This window comes from Peromyscus leucopus, chromosome 18, assembly GCF_004664715.2.
Source record: "Peromyscus leucopus breed LL Stock chromosome 18, UCI_PerLeu_2.1, whole genome shotgun sequence".
In the NCBI taxonomy this organism is placed as follows: Eukaryota; Metazoa; Chordata; class Mammalia; order Rodentia; family Cricetidae; genus Peromyscus; species Peromyscus leucopus.
In genome coordinates this window covers 15,676,799-15,699,502 of record NC_051078.1, presented here as the reverse complement: position 1 = coordinate 15,699,502, position 22,704 = coordinate 15,676,799, and the positions used below count along the sequence as shown (strand labels likewise).

Sequence of the window (22,704 nt, the reverse complement as noted above, 5' to 3'; positions counted from 1 at the left end):
TTTTTAAAAAAAAGGAAGCTAAGCCTTACCCGCTGAAGACACTGCATATTAGTTAGCTACCTGGTCAAAGTCCATCAGAAAAGTTTAAGAATTTCTTCCCCTTCCTGTCACTCAAAGTCCCGCGTCTGTGTGAACTTCTCAGGCATTTTCACGAACTGTTGTTTTCCCTTTGATCTTAATTAGGACAGAATTTTTTAATGTAGCCATTTGTCATTAAACAGAGCAGCATTATATGTCTTTGAAATGAATAAAAGAATGGTTTTCTGTGGTTTTAAGAGACATAGTATAGACGATCTTCAGTGCATATGGATAGTGAATGGTTTCTGATATTCTCCAGTTCCTCCCCCAAATTAAACCTAATCAGGAAACAGCAGCATGGAACAGACCTAGTGAGTTTCTCTCCTGCCATCTGGTCTGATAAGGAAACCAAACATTAGTAGGTGGCAGTGGCTAAGGACAGATAGTACTAATAGTACTTTCGATATCTCCTCCTTTTACTCTGAATATTGAGCACGATCCATCTGATTATAAGGGCCTTCCAGCAGTCTTCAGAAAAGAATCCTATTTGTGAGCTGTAAGTCCAAGTCCCAGACATATTAATAATCTCAACAGTATATTGTGGTATTTCTGAAATTTAACAGTAAGTCCCGTAAGAATCATTTAGAATTGAGTGGCAAACTTAAAGTATGATGGCTTTCCTCATCATTTGTAATAGATCATGGTTACTGTAATAGCTAATTGTGGTTGTCAACTTGACACACCTGGGGAGGGAGGACCTCAGTTGAAGAATTGCCTCTATCAGATTTTCCTGTGGGCATTCACCAGGTGCAGTCACTCCACGTCTTTCCAGAAAAAAAAAAGACGACAACCAATATCCTCTCCCATCTCTCTACAGAAAGAAATATACCTGGCTGAGCACCAGACAGCCTATCACACACCTTATCAAGTAAATATAACTCTGCTGCAATAGTGACGTTGCATACCACCCACACTATTTGTGCCAAGGGTTAGTGGGCTTTTTACGTGGCTTTCCCTTAGCTTCTACTGGCCCCCTTAATATATAGATTCTTAAACCTCAGGGCATTTGATAAATAGTGGATTGTATAACAAAACCCATTAACATCCATCACTGAATCCACCATCAGCCCAAGCCAGTCACCAGGGAGTGAAGATTTGCTGAGGCACACTCCATTACACTGAGATCCAGTGGAAACCTTGGGGCTGGAGAGTCCTAAAAACCTCTCCATTAACTAGATTCAGCCTGGATGGTCTTCCTCCTCTATTACTAACACATCCCTCCAGCCTACCATCCTGCCTGCCATGTAAATACACTTTATTTTTCAACAGCTCTCATTCTTTAAGCAAATCTCTGGTCTACTTCACGTTTCCTCTATTTTAATGGAAATAATGAAGTTTTAAATTGTTTTTTTTAAGTTATCATACAAAATAATATATTTCACTGTGACATTTTATACGTACTTTGTTCTTATTAATTCCCTTTTCCCTCCCCCCTCCATATTTCCCTTGACTCTTCTTGCTGGCACCCTTCCTCCACACAATATTCTCCCTTCTGCTCTTATGTCACATGTGATTTATTACCTTCTCTGTTTTATCCCATCCCTAAGTCTCTTCTTCCCTTGCATGGTTCTCTTTCTAGTTTCATAACACACACACACAGAGAGAGAGAGAGAGAGAGAGAGAGAAACAGACAGACAGACAGACAGACAGAGACAGAGAATAGAACACTTATATTAGAGAAAACATGGTGACCGTCTTTCTGAACCTGGCTTACAACGTTCAGTGTTAACCTAATCATGATTCCCCATGTTATGCATTGTCCTGCAAATGTCAAGATTTCGTTCTTCATAGTTAAGTTAAAAACTATTATTATATGATGTAAAATGAATTTTTAAACGGTCTTATTAATTTAAAAAAAAACCCAGAGCTAGATATTGGGGTGAAAACTGAGAGATCAGAGAAGCAGAAAGAAACCAGCCATGTTCTTACCACTGGGAAATCCTCAGCCAAAGAGAGAGCTACTTCCTGTATACTCATGCCTATAAGCCTTTCTGTACTCTATCATCTTACTTCCTTTCTCTGCCCAGGTACATCACTTCCTTTCTCCGCCAGCTCTATCATATTTTTTTTCTTTATCCACTCATATGTTGAAGGACATTTAGGCTTGCTTCATTTCCTAGGTATTGTGACTAGTGTAGCAATAGCCATGAATATGCAAGTATTTCTGTGATGAGACCTGGAATCCTTCCAGTATATACTCAGGAATAGTATAGGTGGGTCACAGGGTAATGCTCTTTTTAGTTTTGTGAGAAACCACCATACTGATGTCCAGAGAACATTTCCACCAACTGTGAATAGTGTTTCTCTTTATTAGTTGTTTGTTTACTTGGTGACAGCCATTTTAACCAGGTTGAGGATGGAATCTCCACATAGTTCTATGTGCATTTCTGCACATTGCATCCATTTTTTCACTGTGAATTCATTTCTTAATAAAAGCTGTTGGCTCTGCTTCTACCACACTAATGAGACATCTGGAAATTCATCAGCTCCATGTTTTTACTTCTTAAGTGTTCAAACTCATAACCTAGCTATATATCCTACTCATGCCCCTGCAGAACTGACTGGGTATCCCAAGCCTGGATCAGCCACCTCTCTCATCTAGAAGTGATCTGTGTGTCATAGTCCCAAGACAGCTATGCATATGACTTCACCAAGCTCACCTAGTTACCTCCCAGCTCTCACTAGCTGACTAAGAATACTTTGACGTAGCTTCCCTGGTAGATATAGCAATGATCACCGGCTTTTTGGTTGTTGTGATCCACCTCATTCCTTATACCAGTTTCACCAGAACCTAGAGTCTGCACTTGATTCCTTTCCTCTTTTGCCTCTCAACTCTCTTGGCCCACATTTTTGGCTGACATTTCCCTGCAGACATCCCGGTGGGTGACATGCCTGCCTTTCATCATTTGCTCTTTACATTCCAATATTTATAAAAATTACTCCTGGTGAGTTTTCAGTTCCCACACATTAACCTAATAAAAAGGTTTTGGAAGTCCTTGACACTGTGACAGTTCTCAAGAAATTCATCATTTAGGTGTCCAGTAGAATTCTACCAAGCTCATGCCGTTTTTTCTAGTTTTGTACATATAATAGGAACTGCCGATCCTACAGAGGCAAGTAAAATACCTTCTAGAGACACAGCACAGCCAGCAAGATTAAAGGATGAGCAGCACCATGGCTAGAAGGCATGAGCAGACAAAGTATTCTAAGAGTACAGAGGAAGAGGAGGATTACCTCTCCTGGGGTTATGCAGAAAGCTTTGCCTTACGTTCCTAAATAGGTTTTAGTTCAACTCCTTTGTTACTATTTCTTTTTCTTTGGGCCATTGTTACATTTGTAATACAATATAACCAAAATGTCTATCGATAACAGAGCTGCTATTTTTAGCATATTTTAAATAGACTACTTTAACTGACACATCTCTAATTCTCTTATTAGCATGAAATCCAATTTTGTTTTCACTACACAGAATTCATTTTCACTACACAGCCCCATGTTTGAGGTGTATACACAGAATTCCATCAGTAGAACAATGAGTATCAGAAAGGTGCATTGTTAGTATATGAATATTCCTTCATGGATGTACACATGTATACGAACATGTTGTGTGTACTTAATGTTGTTAGTCTAAGCAAAAAAAAAATAAAATTTATATTTTGGGTAAGTGTAATATATTGGTGGCCCAACACCCCTTCTCTAGGAAATCCCTTTCTTGCAGCAGAAGATATCGATGTTTCTATTTGTCGCATGAGCACTTTATGCTCAGCATCTGCAATTGGTTGTCCTGATGCAGGCAAAAGGAAGTAATGCACCCCCATGAGTCTTAGACTTGATAAGGGTCACTTTAATGATGCAGCAATGTGCAAAACACACAATTTTGAAGCATATGAACTAAAGATTCAAGGGAGCCTGTCCCCTGGAAGAGATAAAAATAGCAGGTCAGAGTGTGCAGGCTTGTAATTCCAGCACTCAGGAGTATGGAGAGTTCAAGGTCAAATTCAGATGCATAGCATGTTCAAGGGCAGGCACACATGAGAGCCTATTTCAAGACGAGAGAGAGGCAGAGACACACAGAGAGAGGGAGACAGAGACATAGAGCGAGAGGGTATTCTCCAATCTATATCTACTTTTGATATATTTCTCTTCTTACTTTATCTTAGTTGTTTTATTGCTTGCTGATAGCACACACACACACACACACACACACACACCACATACACAGAACAAAACACCTGTACCATGTTGTTTTTAATTGAATAAATGGATCACCTTAGCCATATAGGTCATGCTTCTAAAAGGTTAATTTTGGAAGATGAAAACTCTCTTTGGTTGCAGTGGTGGTCTTCCCCCAGGGAAGAGCATGACAATTGGTTTTCATGTGCCAAATGGTCAGCCCTAAAAACATATATACAAATAACATTACACACACTGAGTGGGTTATATTGAATGAATATATATGTATATACACACATATATATACATACACTAAAAACTAATGAAAAAGAGGCCATTAATTTGAATGGGAGAGGGAAGGGGGACATGAGAGGGTTTGGATGGAAGAAAGGAAATACAGAAATATTATAACTCTATTATATCTCAAAAAAATACACAATGAATCTGGATCACAGACTGTACAGGTGTGCTACCCTAAAAAATTAGAATCCCTCTTGATTATTTAACCTGTGACTTCTCCAAGGTCTCTTTTTCCTATTTCATATCCCTCACCAAAATCCTACCATTTCCCCCTTCAAATGTCTTTCACACCTCTATTGTTTCACCCATTTCAACTGTAACTGCTGTTCTACCCCAGTTTGTCTTAGTTTAATGAACTCTCAGTTCCAGTTCTCTCCTCCTAGCTACATATATTCCACATCATGTGCAAACAAATAATCAAATACCACATATCATGTCCCCAGCTTTTAGTCTTCTGGAGGCTCTTACCATTGACTAAGTGAAATATTAAAATTTAGCCAGGATCAAGTTCTTCTACAACCTAGTTTCAATATACTATTCAAACTTAAGGTATCACTCCTCCCTTGTAGGATATCTGAATGTCATCTGTTTAAGTGGGATTACCAGAATGAGTACTACGTTGAGCACTAAAATGATGATCTTTTATAATGTTAATAACATCTGTGATAGTTTTTAAAGGGAACTTCAGATTCTGTGACACCGTTCCCATTGAAAGATACTGTCTATGTATTAATGCCCCTAGGTTTCTAGGGCCTAGAAAATGAACCAAATGACTGGCAGCTCACATAACTCACCAAAAGCAACACTGTTCAAATTCTTAGAATGAATCAGAAAGAACACTCAGCCTCTGTCTTGCAAAAGGGGAGGAAGATTTTAAAAAAAAAAAAGACAGTGGAGAATGTGATCAATATCAATATAATCATTAATAATGGAACAAACAGATCATGTAACCTCTTGGGGGAGGTGTAATCACTATTAACAAATCCACCAACATGAGACCACCTGCTACGAGGAGGCACTAGTGACATGGAGAAACTAATTGTAGATGGTCCATCTGTGAGCCCTAACAGAGATGCCATATGATGGTCGATATTAAGTAGAGACACTTAGTAGAGATGCTCTTCTCCCATCTATTAGCTATACCCAAGAAATGAGCTTCTGGGAGCCAAGACTCCAGATACTGCAAAACAGAAGCCACCATGGGCTCAGCATTTTTCAAACCCTTGACCCACAGAATCCATAAGCACAATTGTTTTATTGCTAACACTTAGAATGATGTCTAATTCAGCAATACAAACTTGAATCAAATGTTGGAAAGAGAGTCTTGTCATAAAGAAAGTTTAGAAACATGTGGCATTGGCTTTGGGACGAGACTGTGTGCAACAATTAGAAAAGCCTTGGCCACAGCAGGAGTTAGCAGAAGCCTGTGGTCCTTAAGAGGTGGGTAGCGAAGACTTGGAGGGCAATATGGTAAATATTATTAAAAACGGAATAAAAAGCTGGGGAGACAGTGCAGTGGGTAAGATACTTTCTATTCTAGCATGAAGATCTTAGTTCAGATTCCCTAATAGCCCATTTAAAAGCCAGGTATTATGCCTGTCTGGTTAGCAGAGGCAGGTAGATCCCAAGGGCTCACTGGCCAAACATTCTAGGTGAGATGATAATCTCAAGATGCAGTGAGAGTCCTTGTCTCAAAAAATAAACAGCAATAGAGAAAGACACTCAACAATCTCTGCCCTCTCATGTGCACGTGTGAGTGAGCAAACCTGTGCATCTACTGGCACATGCATGCACATACCATACAGAAAAAAAAATTAAGCAGAATAAAAGGAGGTTTTGTTATATAGTATAAAAAAGGGTTTACACTTGGTGACCTTAGGTACAAAGAAAAATAAGGTAGGTAACTACAGAACTAAATTTTTGCAGCTAAAGAGATTTCCAGGCAAAAACTTGAAAGTGACACCCGGGTCTTCTCACTGGCTGTGGATTTTATAAAAAGAGAAGATATAAGCTTAAGAATAAATGGTCTAATCTCCACCAAAATTTAGAAAAAGCATAAAAGAGCTAAGATTCTTTTAATCTGAAATGTAAACACTTTCTCCTTTTTAGCCTCATTAGATTGGAAGAAGATTATTAAAGAACAGTTTCAAGAAAATAGTAATAATACAGATCACCATCATGAAACACGGCCTGAGGCTAAAAGCAAGAGCCACTGTTCTCTAAACTCTCAGATTCTCTTGAAGTAGCACCCCTAGGCTTTTTCAAAAGATAAACGTCTTTACAAAAAGTTTTAAAAGATGTCTCATGAAGTCTCTCTGTTAAACAATGAGTATATGACAACCTATATTCTACAAAGCTTCAACATAGACACAGATTTATCTTAAAGACATCTATGGGTCTACTGTTGTCTGAGAGAGTGAATATAGTCTGATATATTAAAATCCAATAATGATTTTCATTAAGTATACTTGCTTAATTGTAAGGTCATAAGAGCCTGTGAAATCCAACTTTGCACATATCAGAATGGAGCTGAGGTTATCCCAGTTGTAGACACAAACTGTTTTGTATTTGGAAAAGGGTTTCTTCAAAGGCAAAATTAAAAGCCCAAAGGATGAGGTCAAATGCCAAAAAAATCCACCCACAGGGAACAGCACTGAACCACATAGCTGAGGAATTGGCAAGATTGACCAGTTGGATTTCAGAATTGCTACAGGCCATTGACTACTGGATCTTCACCTTATATTCTATTCTGGAATACAGATGACTATTATAATCATCTTCCAACTTCACCATTGCCTGTGGGTTGGGAAACAGGGAAGAAAGATAAATGACTTAGTGGTCTTTATAACAGGTCTTCTGGGTGAGAGGAGATATGCCAAGGAAACCAAATCTGAGTCAACACATTTGCACCTGAATCTCAGCTGGCTTGTATGACCTGGATCTCAAATGTTAGCATATATTATTAACAGGATGATTCTCATTAATGAGTGTGTGTGTGTGTGTGTGTGTGTGTGTGTGTGTGTGTGTATGTATGTTTATATATGTTTATATTCTATGTGGATTTGAGTGTAAATAGTTTGTGAACAGAGAGCAGACTGTTCATTTTAAAATAAGACCAAAAATTCTTTGGCATTCTTTCCATTAAGAGCTGGCAAGTATCTACTCTTCTCTTGAGCCTAGACTATTGTTGTTACAAAAAAGAAAAATACTATGTCATAGAAACAATAAAATGTGATGTCAGAAAAAGCTCCATATAGATTTATTAGAGTCATTTAGGGCATTTACTTTTGGTGTTTATGCTGGCTAATTTTACATCAACTTGATACAGGCTAGAGTCATCTGAGATAAGGGAACCCCAGTTGAGAAAATGTCTCCATCAGATTAGGCTATCGGCAAGCCCATAGAGCATTTTCTTAATTAGTGATAGATATGGAAGGGCCCAGCTCATTGCAGATGGTACCATCCCTGGAATGGTGGTTATGGGTTCTATAAGAAAGCAGGATATGAGGAAGAAATATGAGAGGCAAGCCAGTAAGCAATAGTCCTCCATGGCCTCTCCCTCTGTTCCTACCTGTGGGTTCCTTCCCAATTTGAGTTCCTGACTTGGCTTTCCTCAATGGATTGCAACTAATACATAAGAAAAATAAACATGAGGGATACATAAGCCAAATAAACCTCTCCGAGATGCTTTGGTCCTGGTGTTCCATCACAAACCCTAACTAAGACAGTGTTCTAAATTGCCATGTAAGAAATTGAATCTCCCTGATGCTACCATATTTTAAGCAAGCCTGGGCCATGCAGATACCACACACAAATGCTGTAGCACACAGTCCCAGCAGATATCTCAGGAGACTAATAATAAACCTCCAAACAAATAGGATTCCAGGTGATTCTGGCCTTGGTTGTAAGAGGCCAGTCATCTTGTCACCCCAACTGAGATCCAGACAATACTGAGCAGAGACAAGTGGCTTCCACTGTGCACTTCAATTCCGTATCATGGAAGCTCTAGACACAATACACTGGATGTATCATGTAAATCCCTTTTAGAGTAGTTTATTTTGCAAATATAGGAACCAGAACAGCCCTGTAGGGGAAGAAGTCATATTTCCAGTTTTCAAACTAGAAAAGGGAGACCTTAAGTAATAAACCAAGGTCACAGAAAAGCAAGGCAAGAACTCAGAAACAGATATATCTGATGATAAAACCCCATCTGTAATCATCCTACCACACTAGTTTTCATACAGACTTCCCTAACTCTATATCTCTTCCTGATAATATTTCCCCAACCAAGCACAGTATGCAGAGAGCATCTGCTTCCCTGGGACCAAATCATCATTCAAAGTCTTACTAACTCCACCCTCATCCATGAGATTCATGCCTACACTGCAACAGTTAGCAATTTCTCTGTCTTCTAGTGGTCATGGGATTGTTTTCCTCGAACTGAACAATTAATGAATACTAATGATGCTAATTCATAATTGGTGAATTTGTTGTTTTCCTTATGTATGTGCAGACCCTGATTGTTTTCCTGAATTGTGTTCCTAGGTTAAGGCTGAACTGTAATTGTATACAGGATTGTAGCAGGTAATATATAACTGTGAGGTAGACTGAGCACAAAAGACCAGAACCAATCTGGAGTATGTTGCCTTGAGAAATAAATGTCAAATGTAAATGCACTGGTCACCACCTAACTTCAGCCCATTGACTTTCTTCAGGGCATAAATCACCACCTTACGTGTTAATATGTGAATGATTCTTGCCTCTCATTAAAACACAAGATCTCTGGAAGCAACAAAGTTTTGCTGTGCGCTGCTGTTTAGCCAGAGTCTATCCAGTATCTGCTGTAGCATCCAGTCAATAAATGTCTGTGGAAGGAATAAATGAAGGAGAAAATATGACAGAATACAGATGTGAGTCAAGTGATATAAGATCTTTTGATTCTTCAGGAGGGAGCAGAAATGATTTTATGTGCAATCTTTCAATTTGTAAATATTAACACTATTTAGAAAAAGATGGTAAGCTGTTTTAGAAATGGATAAACTCAATACATTTGCAGATTAGGATTAACTATTTAATTTGCATTTGCAGTCCCTGTACTAGGAGAATCTGAGACTCTTCATCTTTGTAATCATTCTGAAGGGTGTTTTGCAGAGTGTAGGCAGTTTGAAAATCAGATATCAATGACAATGATGTTGGCTCTAGGACTCAGCTCCGTACTATTAATATGCTACTCAAGTTCCTTCCTCATAGCTCCAACAAAATTGCTGCAGCTTCTGATCTAAACTGACCACCTGGACCTCACATGACCATCCCACAGCCAGGATTCTAAAGCTGAATCTCTTCTCCTTCCATCTGCTAAGGGTTGAGAAATGTCATTCCCATGTGCCCCCAGTAATAAAGGGGAACGTCAGGGAGAAGAAACTAGATTGCATTTCAAAGGGGTGACAGAAAGAGAGCGGAATTGCAAACTGTATTTCCACAGTTGATAAACAAGGGCTCCCAGTGGCACTTCCGCTTTCCCTTTTACTGATTTTGGCATTTTAAGATTATACAGTCTGAAATTTTCTTTCAGTTGACCTTTCAATGTTCTCTGCTACTACATTTTATCTTTTCTACATTAAAATTACTAAGCATAAATGTTAAACGATTTACTGATCACTTAGAGATTCTTAACAATGAACAGTCACATCTAAAAAAAAATAGAGTGGTTTTACACACAGATCTTAGCAGCAAGCATAATTATGTAGGGCTGAGGATACTTTCACGGTCCTTTAAAGAAAGTATACCAGGCTGAAGCATTTCCAGGATACTTTATGCTAGCTGAGCCACTGCAAGTCAATCATCAACTTTTGAAGACACCAAAGGAAATGAGATGTCTTCATGTTCCTTTTCTGTGTATGGTCCAATGAGTTCAGCCTTGAAATGTCCATAGAAGACATCAACAGGCATCAGAGGAATTCAACATTTCAAATTATTATAAGTCCAAAGAGGAAAGTGCCTGCTAGCCCTCTATACTCAGCATTTAGGGTATTATTTTAATGATTACACAGATGAATTCACTCCATACTTTTTCAATAATGGCATTAATTTTGTATGCAAGCAGATTTTATTTTTTAAGCAGGCTCCACGGTGATTTAAATGAAAAGTAACAGTGAGGGAAAAAAATTCCTTAGCCAAAACTATTTTTCAAAATTCAGGTTATTATTGAGCTGTGAATCCATACAGATTGAAAACGTAACTTTCTATTCACTTATTCTAGTATGCTCAAGGAAAATGGAATACAGGAGCTATGTGGTGGTGAAGATCACCAGACAAATTCTCTCAAAGACATGCAGGTTAAGTGGGAAAAGAGATTCCCCGAGCACAGGAGAGAAAGCCCAAACCTTGGGAAACACACCAACAGATTTGACTTGTGGTTTTTGACCCTGGGAAGGTTACTTAATCTATTTAAACTCCAACTACTCCTGTGGGGAAAGGAGAAACATAATGTCTTTATAATTAATGTGAATTTAAAATAAATGCATAGTTGTTGTGGAAGAAACTGAAACGAGGAAGAAATTGCTCATCCAACATGGCAATAGAAAAGTGCCTGGAACGCCTTGATGTCACTAAGGAGGGCCAACAAAGACAAGTCACTTGGTTTTTGCCATAAATGAAATGCTCACAATGCCTGGAGTACCTCACACTACCTCAAAGAAGTAAGTGAAATAACTGTACAAGGTAGGATGATATCGATTCTACAGAGCCTCTTGGATTTTAAACTATGCTAAGCATTATAAGTGAATATCAACATGTATAGTAACTGTACCATCAAATGCATGGGAAGGACAGATACAAAGTCAAGGTTAGGGTTCCCAATGGAGAGGATATCAGGAACTACTGCTAGAGAGCTTTGAGTTTATTTGCTATGGTTTACTCTCTTCTCAGATCTTGCTAATCTAGATGTGGAGTTCATTGTATCCTTTGGTACATTTTCTATACATTTGAAAAGAAATTCATAATAGAAAGATGTAAGAGGAATTAAGGAATTTTCCAGAAAAGTCAAGAGCTGTTCTAGGCATACCCAGGCCTGGGATGGAGAGGAGGAAAACAATAGAAAATAGAGTGTAGGGGTGGGAAAGTTCCCATCTGACTTTGAAACAAGGATTATATTTACCCTCCAGTAACTAAAGACTTTGGCTGTGTCAGATGTGAAAACAGTACACATGATGCCTGTGAACCTAGAAATCTGGTTACTTGGAAGGGTACACATTATCCAAAGCATCATTAGGCTGAAAATACTTACTACAACCCCACTCTTGGTAGTAGTTTCTCGGTACGTGAAGTTGCAAATCGCCCAGGCTAAATAATATGTGGACATGAGAGGAGTCTGTGAAAAGTGGTCTGTTACCCATCCATCTTCCTCAAACACAGATGTCTCCACTGGCATATTGGATAGAGACAAGTAGGTGGCTTGATGCTTGATGCTGATTTTGAAAGTGGCCTTGTAGATTGGCTCGTCGAAACATGGAAACGCCTTCCTGGCATGTGTAGGTGAGAACTGAGTAACACCAAGGAATCTGGGGGAAAAAAAAAACAAAAGAAAGAAGAAGAGAACATGATATGCCAATTACATGTTTTGCTTCAATTAAAGTAATGGCCCTGTTGTGTACCTCAGATAGTGTATTTTGATAAATCTGAAAATACACATTTTTTTTCCAAACTATGCCTCTATCTGTGAATAACATAAAAGTACAGTTCATGTATAATATACTGCCCCAACAATAAAAGTTCTTCAGGGAAGTTTTTGTCTCGATTAAAGTAAACTCTCTAACCCCAGAGCAATCCTTGTTGGATGACACACTACACTCTACAGAGAAACAACTCATGGGCACATTGGCAAACATTGAGAAATAATGGCTCTTTTATTGTGTATATCACATTCCTCCTGAAGCCTAGGGCAACCAGCATATAGAGATAATGAAAGGTAAATCCAAACACTCTCCTCAAATGGGGTGGGGGTTCTTCTAGACCTTCACTGGGAAATACCTATACTCTCAAATCTATACCCTGCAATCTACTTATGTTAAAATAAATGACTTTTGATATCTACTAAATTTTGGTCTGAATTTTAGCTCCAAAACTTCTTTTAGCCACACCAACTTTGATAATTCTAAAACACCCCCAAAATAAGAAAATAGACACTTCTAAACCTCAAATGGGGGATCAAAGGGGTATAAAGCCCTCATCACTATGAATAGCTGCAGCAGGCAGGCAAAGAGCAGCCATCAATAGTTCAGGAGCTTTTCATCCTTTCTTATCACTATAATTTATATTTGTACTGCACAGTCCAGAGAGTACTGATTTTCAGGAAAATGGTTCTCCCTATACATAGCTTCATTTGGGGGCAGGGGTGCAGTTACCCACAGTCAGCTGAAGTCCAGAAATATTACCTTAGTGTGATGGAACTTAAAATATATGGTAAGGTGAGAGCATATTTATAAAGCTATTGATATAGCATAGTATTAGAATTTTATATTTTACTAGCTGTTAATCTCTTAGTATTTCTAATTTATAAATTAAATTTTATCTTATGTATGTACACACTGAAACAAATATAAAATATATAGTGCTCAGGACTTCAGGCATTCACTGAGGGTCTTAAAATGTGTTTCCTGTATGTAATGGGAAACTACTATGATACACACACACACACACACACACACAAACGCGCACATACACACATACACATAAAATAAATACATAAGCTATCTATACAATATATAAATTAAACATGTCCATATATATCAAATACATACATAGATTTGATATATACATATGTATCAAATACATACTTTCTGATAAAGCTGTATTTTATTAAAACTAATCAGAAAAAGCTTCCCCATGCTTTCATAGTCTACAGTTGTAAATGAAGACATTCAAGTACTTTAAGGACACTTGTAATTAAGAAATAATTTATAATAAAAGCTGAAGTTTTGAGTTATAAAATCTGCTGTAAGGCAAGTTAGTATCAGACACTTCATAAGACATTAATAAATTCTCAATTTGTTTCTTTCAAAGGTTCTTTTGTCCATGAGTAGCTCTCTACACTCCACTCTCTATTGATCAGGGTATATGTGGCTACTATTACATGATACACTTCCATACAGAACGTAAACTTGGCTTCACAATTAATTCTCAGCCTAGGACACAGGAAGATGCTACCAATCAAAACATGTAGACATGTATCTTAAATTCGACTTGCTATCCAATCTCTGCAGGTTGCTGTGTGTACCAGATCTTATTAGCTATCTCTAGGTAAATGAGATGTGAATATTCACAAAATTTTAAAAAGTATGGAATTTATATTTATGACCAGGGGTGTACATTTTAAAGTTTCACTTTTGAAGTAAAGCAAAAAGAAGGCTTTTAAAAATTGGTTGTTCAGAGAGGGTTGGGAGTATCTTGGAAACAGTACTAGGCTCCCTCATCCCAGACCTGCTTAAGTCACTTAACTGCCTGAACTCACATTTTCATTTGTAAAAAGAAAATATTGTTTTCTTGGCCTTTCTCACCAAACTGCCAAAATGATAAAATGTAATAATATGTAGTAAAGAAGTTTTGGTTATAAATCTGCATACAAAGTATTAAAGGTGGGAGAAATATTAGAAACAAATTACCCCACTCCTATAAATTTCTAAAATAAAAATGTACACCCAGTAAGGCTTGTCCAAAGATACACAAGCAATTGGCCCAAAGCTAGACCTAGAACTCACATGTCCTTGATCCAAGTAAAAGATAAAAACATTGCAAAAGCAATAAAATTAATTTTTAGCGATAACATAAACATGGTCTAACTCAGCTCTGGGTAATAATGAATATTCTTTAAAATGTTATGGGAATCACAATACTCTTCTAGTTATTTTCTGCTGATAGTAATACAATTTTGCATAATGAAACGTCAGTACCTTCATGTTAAAATGCACTCACTTACAGCTCGGTCTTCCTGCACCTTTATATCACAAAATGCATGAGGATCTTATCTTTCAACTTATTAATTAAAAAGAAAAACTTCAGAGCTTGGTATTCCTCTCTCGGGACTATTTAAAAGATACTATGAATTGTATATATGAGGAAAAACATTTCCTTTTAGCATCCAAGTATCTGAGCACTCCAATTGCAATCTTTGAATAAGTAGATAAACTCTGCTATGCTTCTCAGTGTATTAGGTACTTGGGTCATTTTTAAGAAGATGCAGCCATTTGTTCCTAAAGTCTTCATAATCAAATTCCACATGCATGTGCGTGTGTGTGTGTATGTGTGTGTGTGTGTGCATGTGCACGCACATGCACACATACGCGCACACAGAGAAACAGAGAGAACATTGACAGTTCTGTAAGTTTATCGTCAAAAACATAATTAAAATGTATTAGTTTTTAAGTATAAAAATAAAAGATGTCTTTTACATTAAGTAAACAATGGGTAGGAATTTATTAGAGGTAAAGATCTAAATATGTTTGGGTCCGTGAGAAATTAATAAGCCAGATATTTATGCATAGGAAATACATTGTGCAGTCTCTTTTTGCCCTACTTAGTAAATAAATATGATAGGGAAGGTAGCAGTTTAAGTCAGGGCTGAAAAGAGCTATCAAGATCATCCAGTGACTTTTTCTGCAATTAATATTCTTAATGAATTCATACACACGCAGTATATATCTATGCAAAGAGGGCTACCATATATTCTGATAATGTCTAAATGAGGAAATACCAATTTCACAGTCTGGCACCTGAGAATGATTGCAATAGAATTTCAATTCGGTATTTAGAAAAATCAAAAGAGGTCCCTTGGTGAAGAAAAACAGCTAGACTGGGTTGCATTTAAAGTCTTGTCCAAGCTTAAGATCACATAACTAGACAATTAGAAATAAAATATTCCTCAAATCATGTGAGTTTCCTTTAAAAAACATTAAAGGACATTAGCACTGAATATAGATGTTGCAAGTTCTTCAACGTATTTACTCCTCTCGATCAATTCAGTTTCGAGTGCTCAAAGCTTGGGAGAAAAAGATGAATATATATGTTTCCTTCCTATAAGGAATTAAATACATATAAGCCTAAACAGATATTATACCAGTAACCACAAAGAACAAGGAAAATGTGTGAAGAAGTTGTATTTGCTTAGGCGGGACTTCTCAACCTTGACATTACTGACATTTTAGGGAAGTTGATCATTCATTGTGTGGGTTGTGACAGATACTCATCATGTAGGGTGTGAAGCAGTCTGACCAGCCACTGAGGCCAGCAGAATCTTTTCTCCCCAGTTCAGAAGACCAAAACTGTCTCTGAACATTGTAACCTCTCATCTGGAATCAAGGGGTCTCCATTGGGAAACTATGTCCCAAATAACTCAAAGGATCTTTGGACAAGGGGCATGAGAATTGGCCTGAGAACCTGAATGGAAGGGTAACCATCAGAAGTGAGTGGAGTGAGAGTCAACTATAGGGGACAAAGAAAAGCCCTTCTAGAAAGAGTTTTGACACCCATGGAAAGCTGCTACGCTGAAGCTGTTTTGCAGGCTCTGGTCCTATCCAATTCCAGCCTCTGTCTCTCACCTCCTTCACCCTGATAACTCTACTCTCCAACAGACAGGACCAGTTTCAGGCTGGTGCCCTCCAGAGAGCAGTACCTGTAAGGTTTTAGAAACATAATTTCATCCCCACTGCATACATTTCATGATCATCTTCAGTTGGGAGAAAGGAGACTTCTTTCTCGTTCCTGTCATTTAAAACATCAAGGAGGCGTCAAAAAAAAAAACAAAAAAACAAAACAAAAAAAAAACGGTGGTTTAAAGAAGAAAAGAATGATTTTGATGCCTGAGTTAATTTGAGGTGAGTTTGAGATAGTGGCAGGATGCCAAGTATGAGAAACACAAGAAATTAATTAACAGATGAAACCACTTTAAAGGACAGCATAAATAGGAGACACACATACACATATAAACACACACAAACACTCAACACAAACACATACACACAAATGTGTATTGCAGAAAAACAGCAAAAAGAAAAAAAACAGAAGGTATCAGGAACAAATGTCTTATTGTCTATTTTCTTCTTGCTTTCTTTAAAAAAAAACACGTCATTTTTATCTTTTAATGAATCTGCTTATTAGCATATAAAAATTCCACTCTCCAAAGTGATGCTCTGGACGTGTTATTCCAAGAATGTCACTTTAGCATAACTAGAAAAAATGTGAGCAGGGTGCATATATTTTAATTCTCTTCTAAATCAAATTATTTGAATTTCCTAACAATTTGTCTATTTGACATTTTGGTTGAGCTAAGAGGGAGGGCTCGAATCTCTGCGTTGCCTCCGAAGGGTACATAGAATTGATTTCTTCTTATTTCTGCGGAAGTTCACCAGGCAAGTTACTCATGTCAGGTCGTTAGGACGACATTTAGCAGAAGTAATCCATTAACGTTGGTTGATATTGCCAAGAAATTACAGCATGTGATACAAAACAATTCCTGCTCCGTTGATTTTCAGCTCTGCCTTTTCCTAAAGGTAAAATGCACAGAGGAAGGAAGTACTGGCATAACACTTAGCGTGGAGACTGATTCATGAATTTGCAGTTGGATTCAGCGGAACCAAAAGACCCTCACACATGGCAGAACATGTTTACCAGGTTGTCCTTTAGGCCTGAGCTCTGCCCACCACACATACCAGGCAGTGGGGGGGGGGGAGTAATTTTTAAACTTAACCCCATGGCATTAGAACTGTTACTGCTATTCCAATGTCATAATAGCTCAAGGTCAGTCTTAAGTGCCACCACCCCAAAGCAGTTACTGTACTGCTGACTTGGTGGCTAGTTTGTTAGGAAGTCCTAGAAGCTGCACACACCCTTTTAAAGTCCACCAAGTTGCAAGGTCATAGAAGTTACACACACACACACCATTTCAAGTTTAGGCTGTTAATCAAAATGCAAATTGTTACTCAATGACAAAACATTTTAAGCCAAAATGGGTCTTTGTTTAGACTGTGTGTTTTTATGTACTTCAATGAGTCATTAAACCTCTGCCATTTCAGAGGAGAAGCACTCCTGCTGAATATTCAATACTCTAAGCAAGTGTGTAGTCTATTTTTTAAATAACCATTTTAGTAAACTAAAAACATAATGCAATAATGCCAGCAATATGTATGTAGGAAGTGGTGCATATGTGAATAATCGTGTTATAAAAACAAAGCATAATATTCGTAATTGCTTTTCATTTATGTAGTACTAAATACTCTTATCAAAAATGAGTACTGAGTCATGGATCACCATTGATAAAGAGTACTATCATGCACTAAAATTACTTTCCCAGGTTATAATAATAGTTTTTTTTTAATATATATAAGAATAAATAAAGCTGGTGTCTGAGATTCATTCTTTTTAGATTGGAAACAGGCAAAGCATTATGTGAGTTGCATAAAGCATCGCTACTGTCAAAACCCACATGAAGACTTGGGAGCAATATGTGAGACCAAGACCCATTCCTTGGGTTCTTAGCATTTCTCTGCTTGCTATGAGGGTACCATACCGAGCTTCTGTGCTCTGTGGCTGCTGGAGGGCTATGGTGCCATAATAAAAGAGTTTGCTTTTCTTCAGTTGAGCAGTCTTTTCCCTCCTCAGTCTTCTCTAGTTGTTTTTGTTTTTTTTTTTTTTTTTAATCTCAGCCTGGGCTTCTGTTGCTCTGCCTTTCTTGTCACTCTTCTTTCATGGTGGCAAAGCTTTGCTTCTTCTCCCTCTTGCCTCCTTGACCTCTGCTTGGGCAGCGAAACCAACAGTGGCCAGAGGAAGGAGCACTGTGACTATTCCTTGACTGTAACCTTTGCGCCAATACCCACAGAGTGGAAAAAATGTCAAAACAGAAACATATCAGTCCTAGACCACCTTGTACCAGCCTGCATAGCAGTCATGGAAATGGTTCAATAGCATTTAATATCCACAGACGTTCTTACAAACTCTCAGACACGATTCTCAGCGTCTATGCAGTCATCACAGCAACCCTATAAAACCATTATTCCTGCTTTCCAGATAAGGACCCCAAACAAAAAAACAATGGAAAACTGGGCCAAGGTCACTGAAGCAGTCAGTAGCAGAGTTAGGACACAGAGTCAAGTGGGCAGGTTGAGGAGTCTCCTGCTTGAGGAGAATAACTACACTAGATATACATACATACAAACATACATACATACATACATACATCTCTCTCCAGCAGAACAATAATACAATAATAATGTAAAGAAAAAGATAACTGATGGTACTTCTTCTTAACTTCTTCTGATTGATGTTTATACATTTTATTTAATCACTTTTCACGAGAAAGGTTCTATACCTTTACAGTAAAACATTATCCTGGATGTATGTGTGCACAGGGAGGACTCACACGTTTCCTGCACACTGATAACAGGGCTCCCTATAAGTCAGGACTTTCCAGGCACACTAAGGCCTAGAGCTGGAGAGGGCAGGAAGCCTGGGCCCTGCACCCCACCCAGGCCTTCACTACACCCTACAGCTGCCACCATCATCAATCTGTGCTTGTTCCTGAACCTTCCTAGAGTGTCTAGAAAAGCAGGAAGAACAGAGAGCACACTTTCACCCTCAAATTGTCACGGATACAGGCCTAGCAAAACTCCATCAGTGACAGGAGCACCCACTTTCCAGAGATGAAAAGAAGACAGAGAGCTTTGAAGAACTAACAAAAGAAAAGAAAAGAAAAGAAAAGAAAAGTGGGCATTGCTGTAGATCTGGAAATATTAAAGAATATATAAAAATTAAGAGAATAGTAACAATGTAATGGTGGTGATGGGAACGGCAGAAATGGTTATGTTGGTAGCAATGAGGATTATTGTTGCTGAGGCTGGGGTGAACATAAGGACAAGGAGTGATGGCCTGGCTTGCAGACTGTGAAGCATTTATGTTTTAGAAGTGAATTATTTGTTCCTTATCATTTTTGTATTATTCTTTGAAATCATATTTGACGTGATGAGTACCATTCACGTCATCATATCGACCAGCCTCAGTAAAGCCAGACCATTCTCTGTACCGTTGCCTCAAGCCTATCCACACATACAGTAGGAAAAATTAGTTTAAGGAAACAACACATTGTACAAACCTAGAATATACTGGGAAAGTCAATAACAGATCCATTTTCATTTGAGAGACATCCACAGCAGATAGGATCTGTCCCAAGTGGCACTGAATACATAAAAACACACTCCAACTAACTTAACTTTTTCAAAGGAACTGGTTACTCTCTCACTATCCAAGGTGTTCAAATGAGATGGTAATAAAAAAAAAAGATAAATGATTGAAAATAAATTACCACAAGATGAGGACCAGTGGTGAGAACTTTTCTACCAGAATGAATCATTATTTAATGACCAGGGCTTTTGTTATTGTTGTTGTCTTATGGACAGCACTCTGAACTTTGACCAAAATGCAAGACTGGACTCGGTTTTACCAAATGGCTATATGTGTCTGACAGGAAAACACTGAGCCGAATCTATCAAGGAAATATATAAAAATGGTTTCTCAGCAAGCAAATAAATAAATGTCCTCGGGATTTTTTTTCAGCTTGCAGACTTCTAGAGAGGGAGAAAGGGCCATATACATTTCCATTTACTCATGTGAAACTCACTAAAGTGAGAAGGACAAATGAGGCTTCTTCAACATCAAAACAATGTCCTGGGCTTCCTGGCATTTACTAATATCACAATTGGTTAATAATTAAAAAGAATACAAAGCATCAAATTGTGTACAATAAAATCACAACGGAGTATCTGCCACCAAGAAACAAAATCCATCATATTCCACAGATTTTGGCGAAAGAATGGCCCCCAATTCCCTTTGAGAACCACAAGAATTATTTCTTCATTTTTTCAGAGATCATGGCTTCTCTGTAAATAATCCTTTATAGAAAAAGAATGTCTATTTTTATTCTGTCTTCTGTCACTTTGGCATGTTATAGACCCAATCAAAGTTTGTCAAAGAAAAATAGTCTCCTTTTCAAAAGTGAATAAAATGTTCATTTACTTTGGGTAAATTTCCGCCTTCAATTCGACCATCTGGATCTAAATTAAGGTACCCTACTTTGAACATGGGTGTGCACACCATCTGGCTACCCAAAAGCGGCAATTACTTCAGGTAAATGAACATTTTGCCTAATTCTAAGCAAGTGTATTCTCCTATAAGAGACGATGGCATAAATACACACCCCTTTTATCTGCCTGCTGCACATCTACTTGGGAAAGAGTAAGTATGTGTTCTGACTAAAGGTGATAATTTATTATATGTGTGCAAACATCTTAATTTTAAGGTAAGTTGCTATTTCCAGTATTCAACAAGTGACAGGCTTTTTCTTAACCAACTGAATAAGTAAGAATGGAAGATATGCCCATGATTAAGGGATCTTGGGTTTCATTGAGAAGTTTGTCTACCATTTGGAAAACACAGTCTTCCCTGTAGGGCAGACCCAGACGGTCCCCAACATGTAGTGGAGGTTAAAATTTTCCAGGTCAAAGGTACACACAGCACAGCTCAGCACACAGGCTAATCTTCCCTCACTGAAGTTTTTTCTTACTGCTGGGGAGGTTGGTGAACACCTAAAAAGTCATCACTCAGGAGTGTTAGGCAGGAAGACTATGAGCTGCAGGCCAGTCTTTCCTTTGTCCTGAGACTCTTTCTCAAGAAAACAAATGAAAAGGAAATTCCTTCTCCTGGGTCTCCGAGAAAGGAGACAAAGAATAAGACTGATCAGATAGTGATGAGCTGCTGCTTCCAACAGGCTAAACAAAGTAAGGAAGCTGTGGGGTGGCTCTTCTAAGTATTTCAAGTTATTCAGTGTAACTACTGTTGGCTGATTAAATATTTGTTTTCATTACAGAAATTATCCTATAATTAAATTGGCAAAAATGATGATTAACTAAAGATCAAGATATGTAATCATTAATCAAATGAAAATTCTGTTTGCATCTGTGTCCTTTTAGAAAGTGGGCTTTTAAATGCCAATTTACATTGAATTTTTAGTACAAAATCATTATCAATAAAAGGCCAGCCTTGGCTGAGTTCCTAATATTGGTCAGCTTTAAATCCTCTAAGTAACTATAGTAACAAGAACAACAACAATAGCTAATGTATGGAATGTTGGTATACTTATGAAATTATTAGATTATTTTTGCCTTCTCTACCCCAGACATAAAAGCCAGGAAATTAGAATATTCACATTGCTGTTGGGGGTAGAAGATAAAAACTTTCTCTAAGATGGTATTTAGAAATTAATCCATCCTGGGATTTCCCAAACATTGGCTCCTGCATTTCTGTTGGAAAGCATGTGTGCATCAGGTTAAACTTCCAGCCAAAGTATTTACATCTCTTGGGAAGACCAAAGGAAGAAGCCTGAACACAAACATGGACTGTGGGTACAAGAAATCCGTGACAGGGCAAGTGGAAACATCTGGTCGCTTTTAGAGTCCTCTTAATTTGAAAGCACTGACCAAAACAAGCTGAGTTCTGCCAAATACATCTTGGCATGGCTTAAGAAAAAAAATACAGAATTTGAGAGGGAGTTTGTCTTTTTTTCTCACCACAGTAAGATGTGTCGGTGAGGATGTACAACTCTCTCTATTGACACTTCAACATGATGAACCTGTTTCCAAGCATAACATGCAAATCTGCTTTTACTGTGCCTTTACTGCACATTTTATATCATTGTGGGCTTTTAAAAAAAATGTTTTTAAGCTGTAATCTGTGCTAGAGGTAGTGGTGGAGAAGGGTTTAAACTATGCATCCCAGATCTTGGGTGTTAGAAAATGAATAATTTATGTATTGACGTATAGACAGTTGTACCTACCACACAGCTGCTAACACAAGGAGTGCTTTCTGTGGCGTTCCCTTCACAGCAGTCTACAAGTTATAAAACTTTGATACTCTTCCATGCTACAGGGAGATTTTCCCAGCCTCTAACACAGTAACTGTTTCTGAGCGCTTCCAAGCACCAGGAGCTTTGGTCCAGGGCTAGGCAAACCAAAGCTCAAGTTCCGGTTCTCTGTTGACAGCCTGTTGACCTCAGGTGCCCTGTGCTGAGCTGAGCCCCAGTGTCCTGATGTTAGGAGGCTCACTGAGGAAAGAGGC

General features: G+C 38.1%; 1 protein-coding gene across 2 annotated transcripts in view; it reads right to left on the bottom strand.

The window, feature by feature from the left end:
* The window catches only part of Trhde (thyrotropin releasing hormone degrading enzyme), a 402,871-nt gene that overhangs the window by 376,609 nt on the left and 3,558 nt on the right, over positions 1 to 22,704 (bottom strand). For both annotated transcript variants that reach the window (XM_028877977.2, XM_028877978.2), the window contains exon 2: positions 11,837 to 12,110. In XM_028877977.2, coding sequence (XP_028733810.1) covers positions 11,837 to 12,110 — 274 coding nt within the window. The remainder of the gene's footprint in view (positions 1 to 11,836; positions 12,111 to 22,704) is intronic.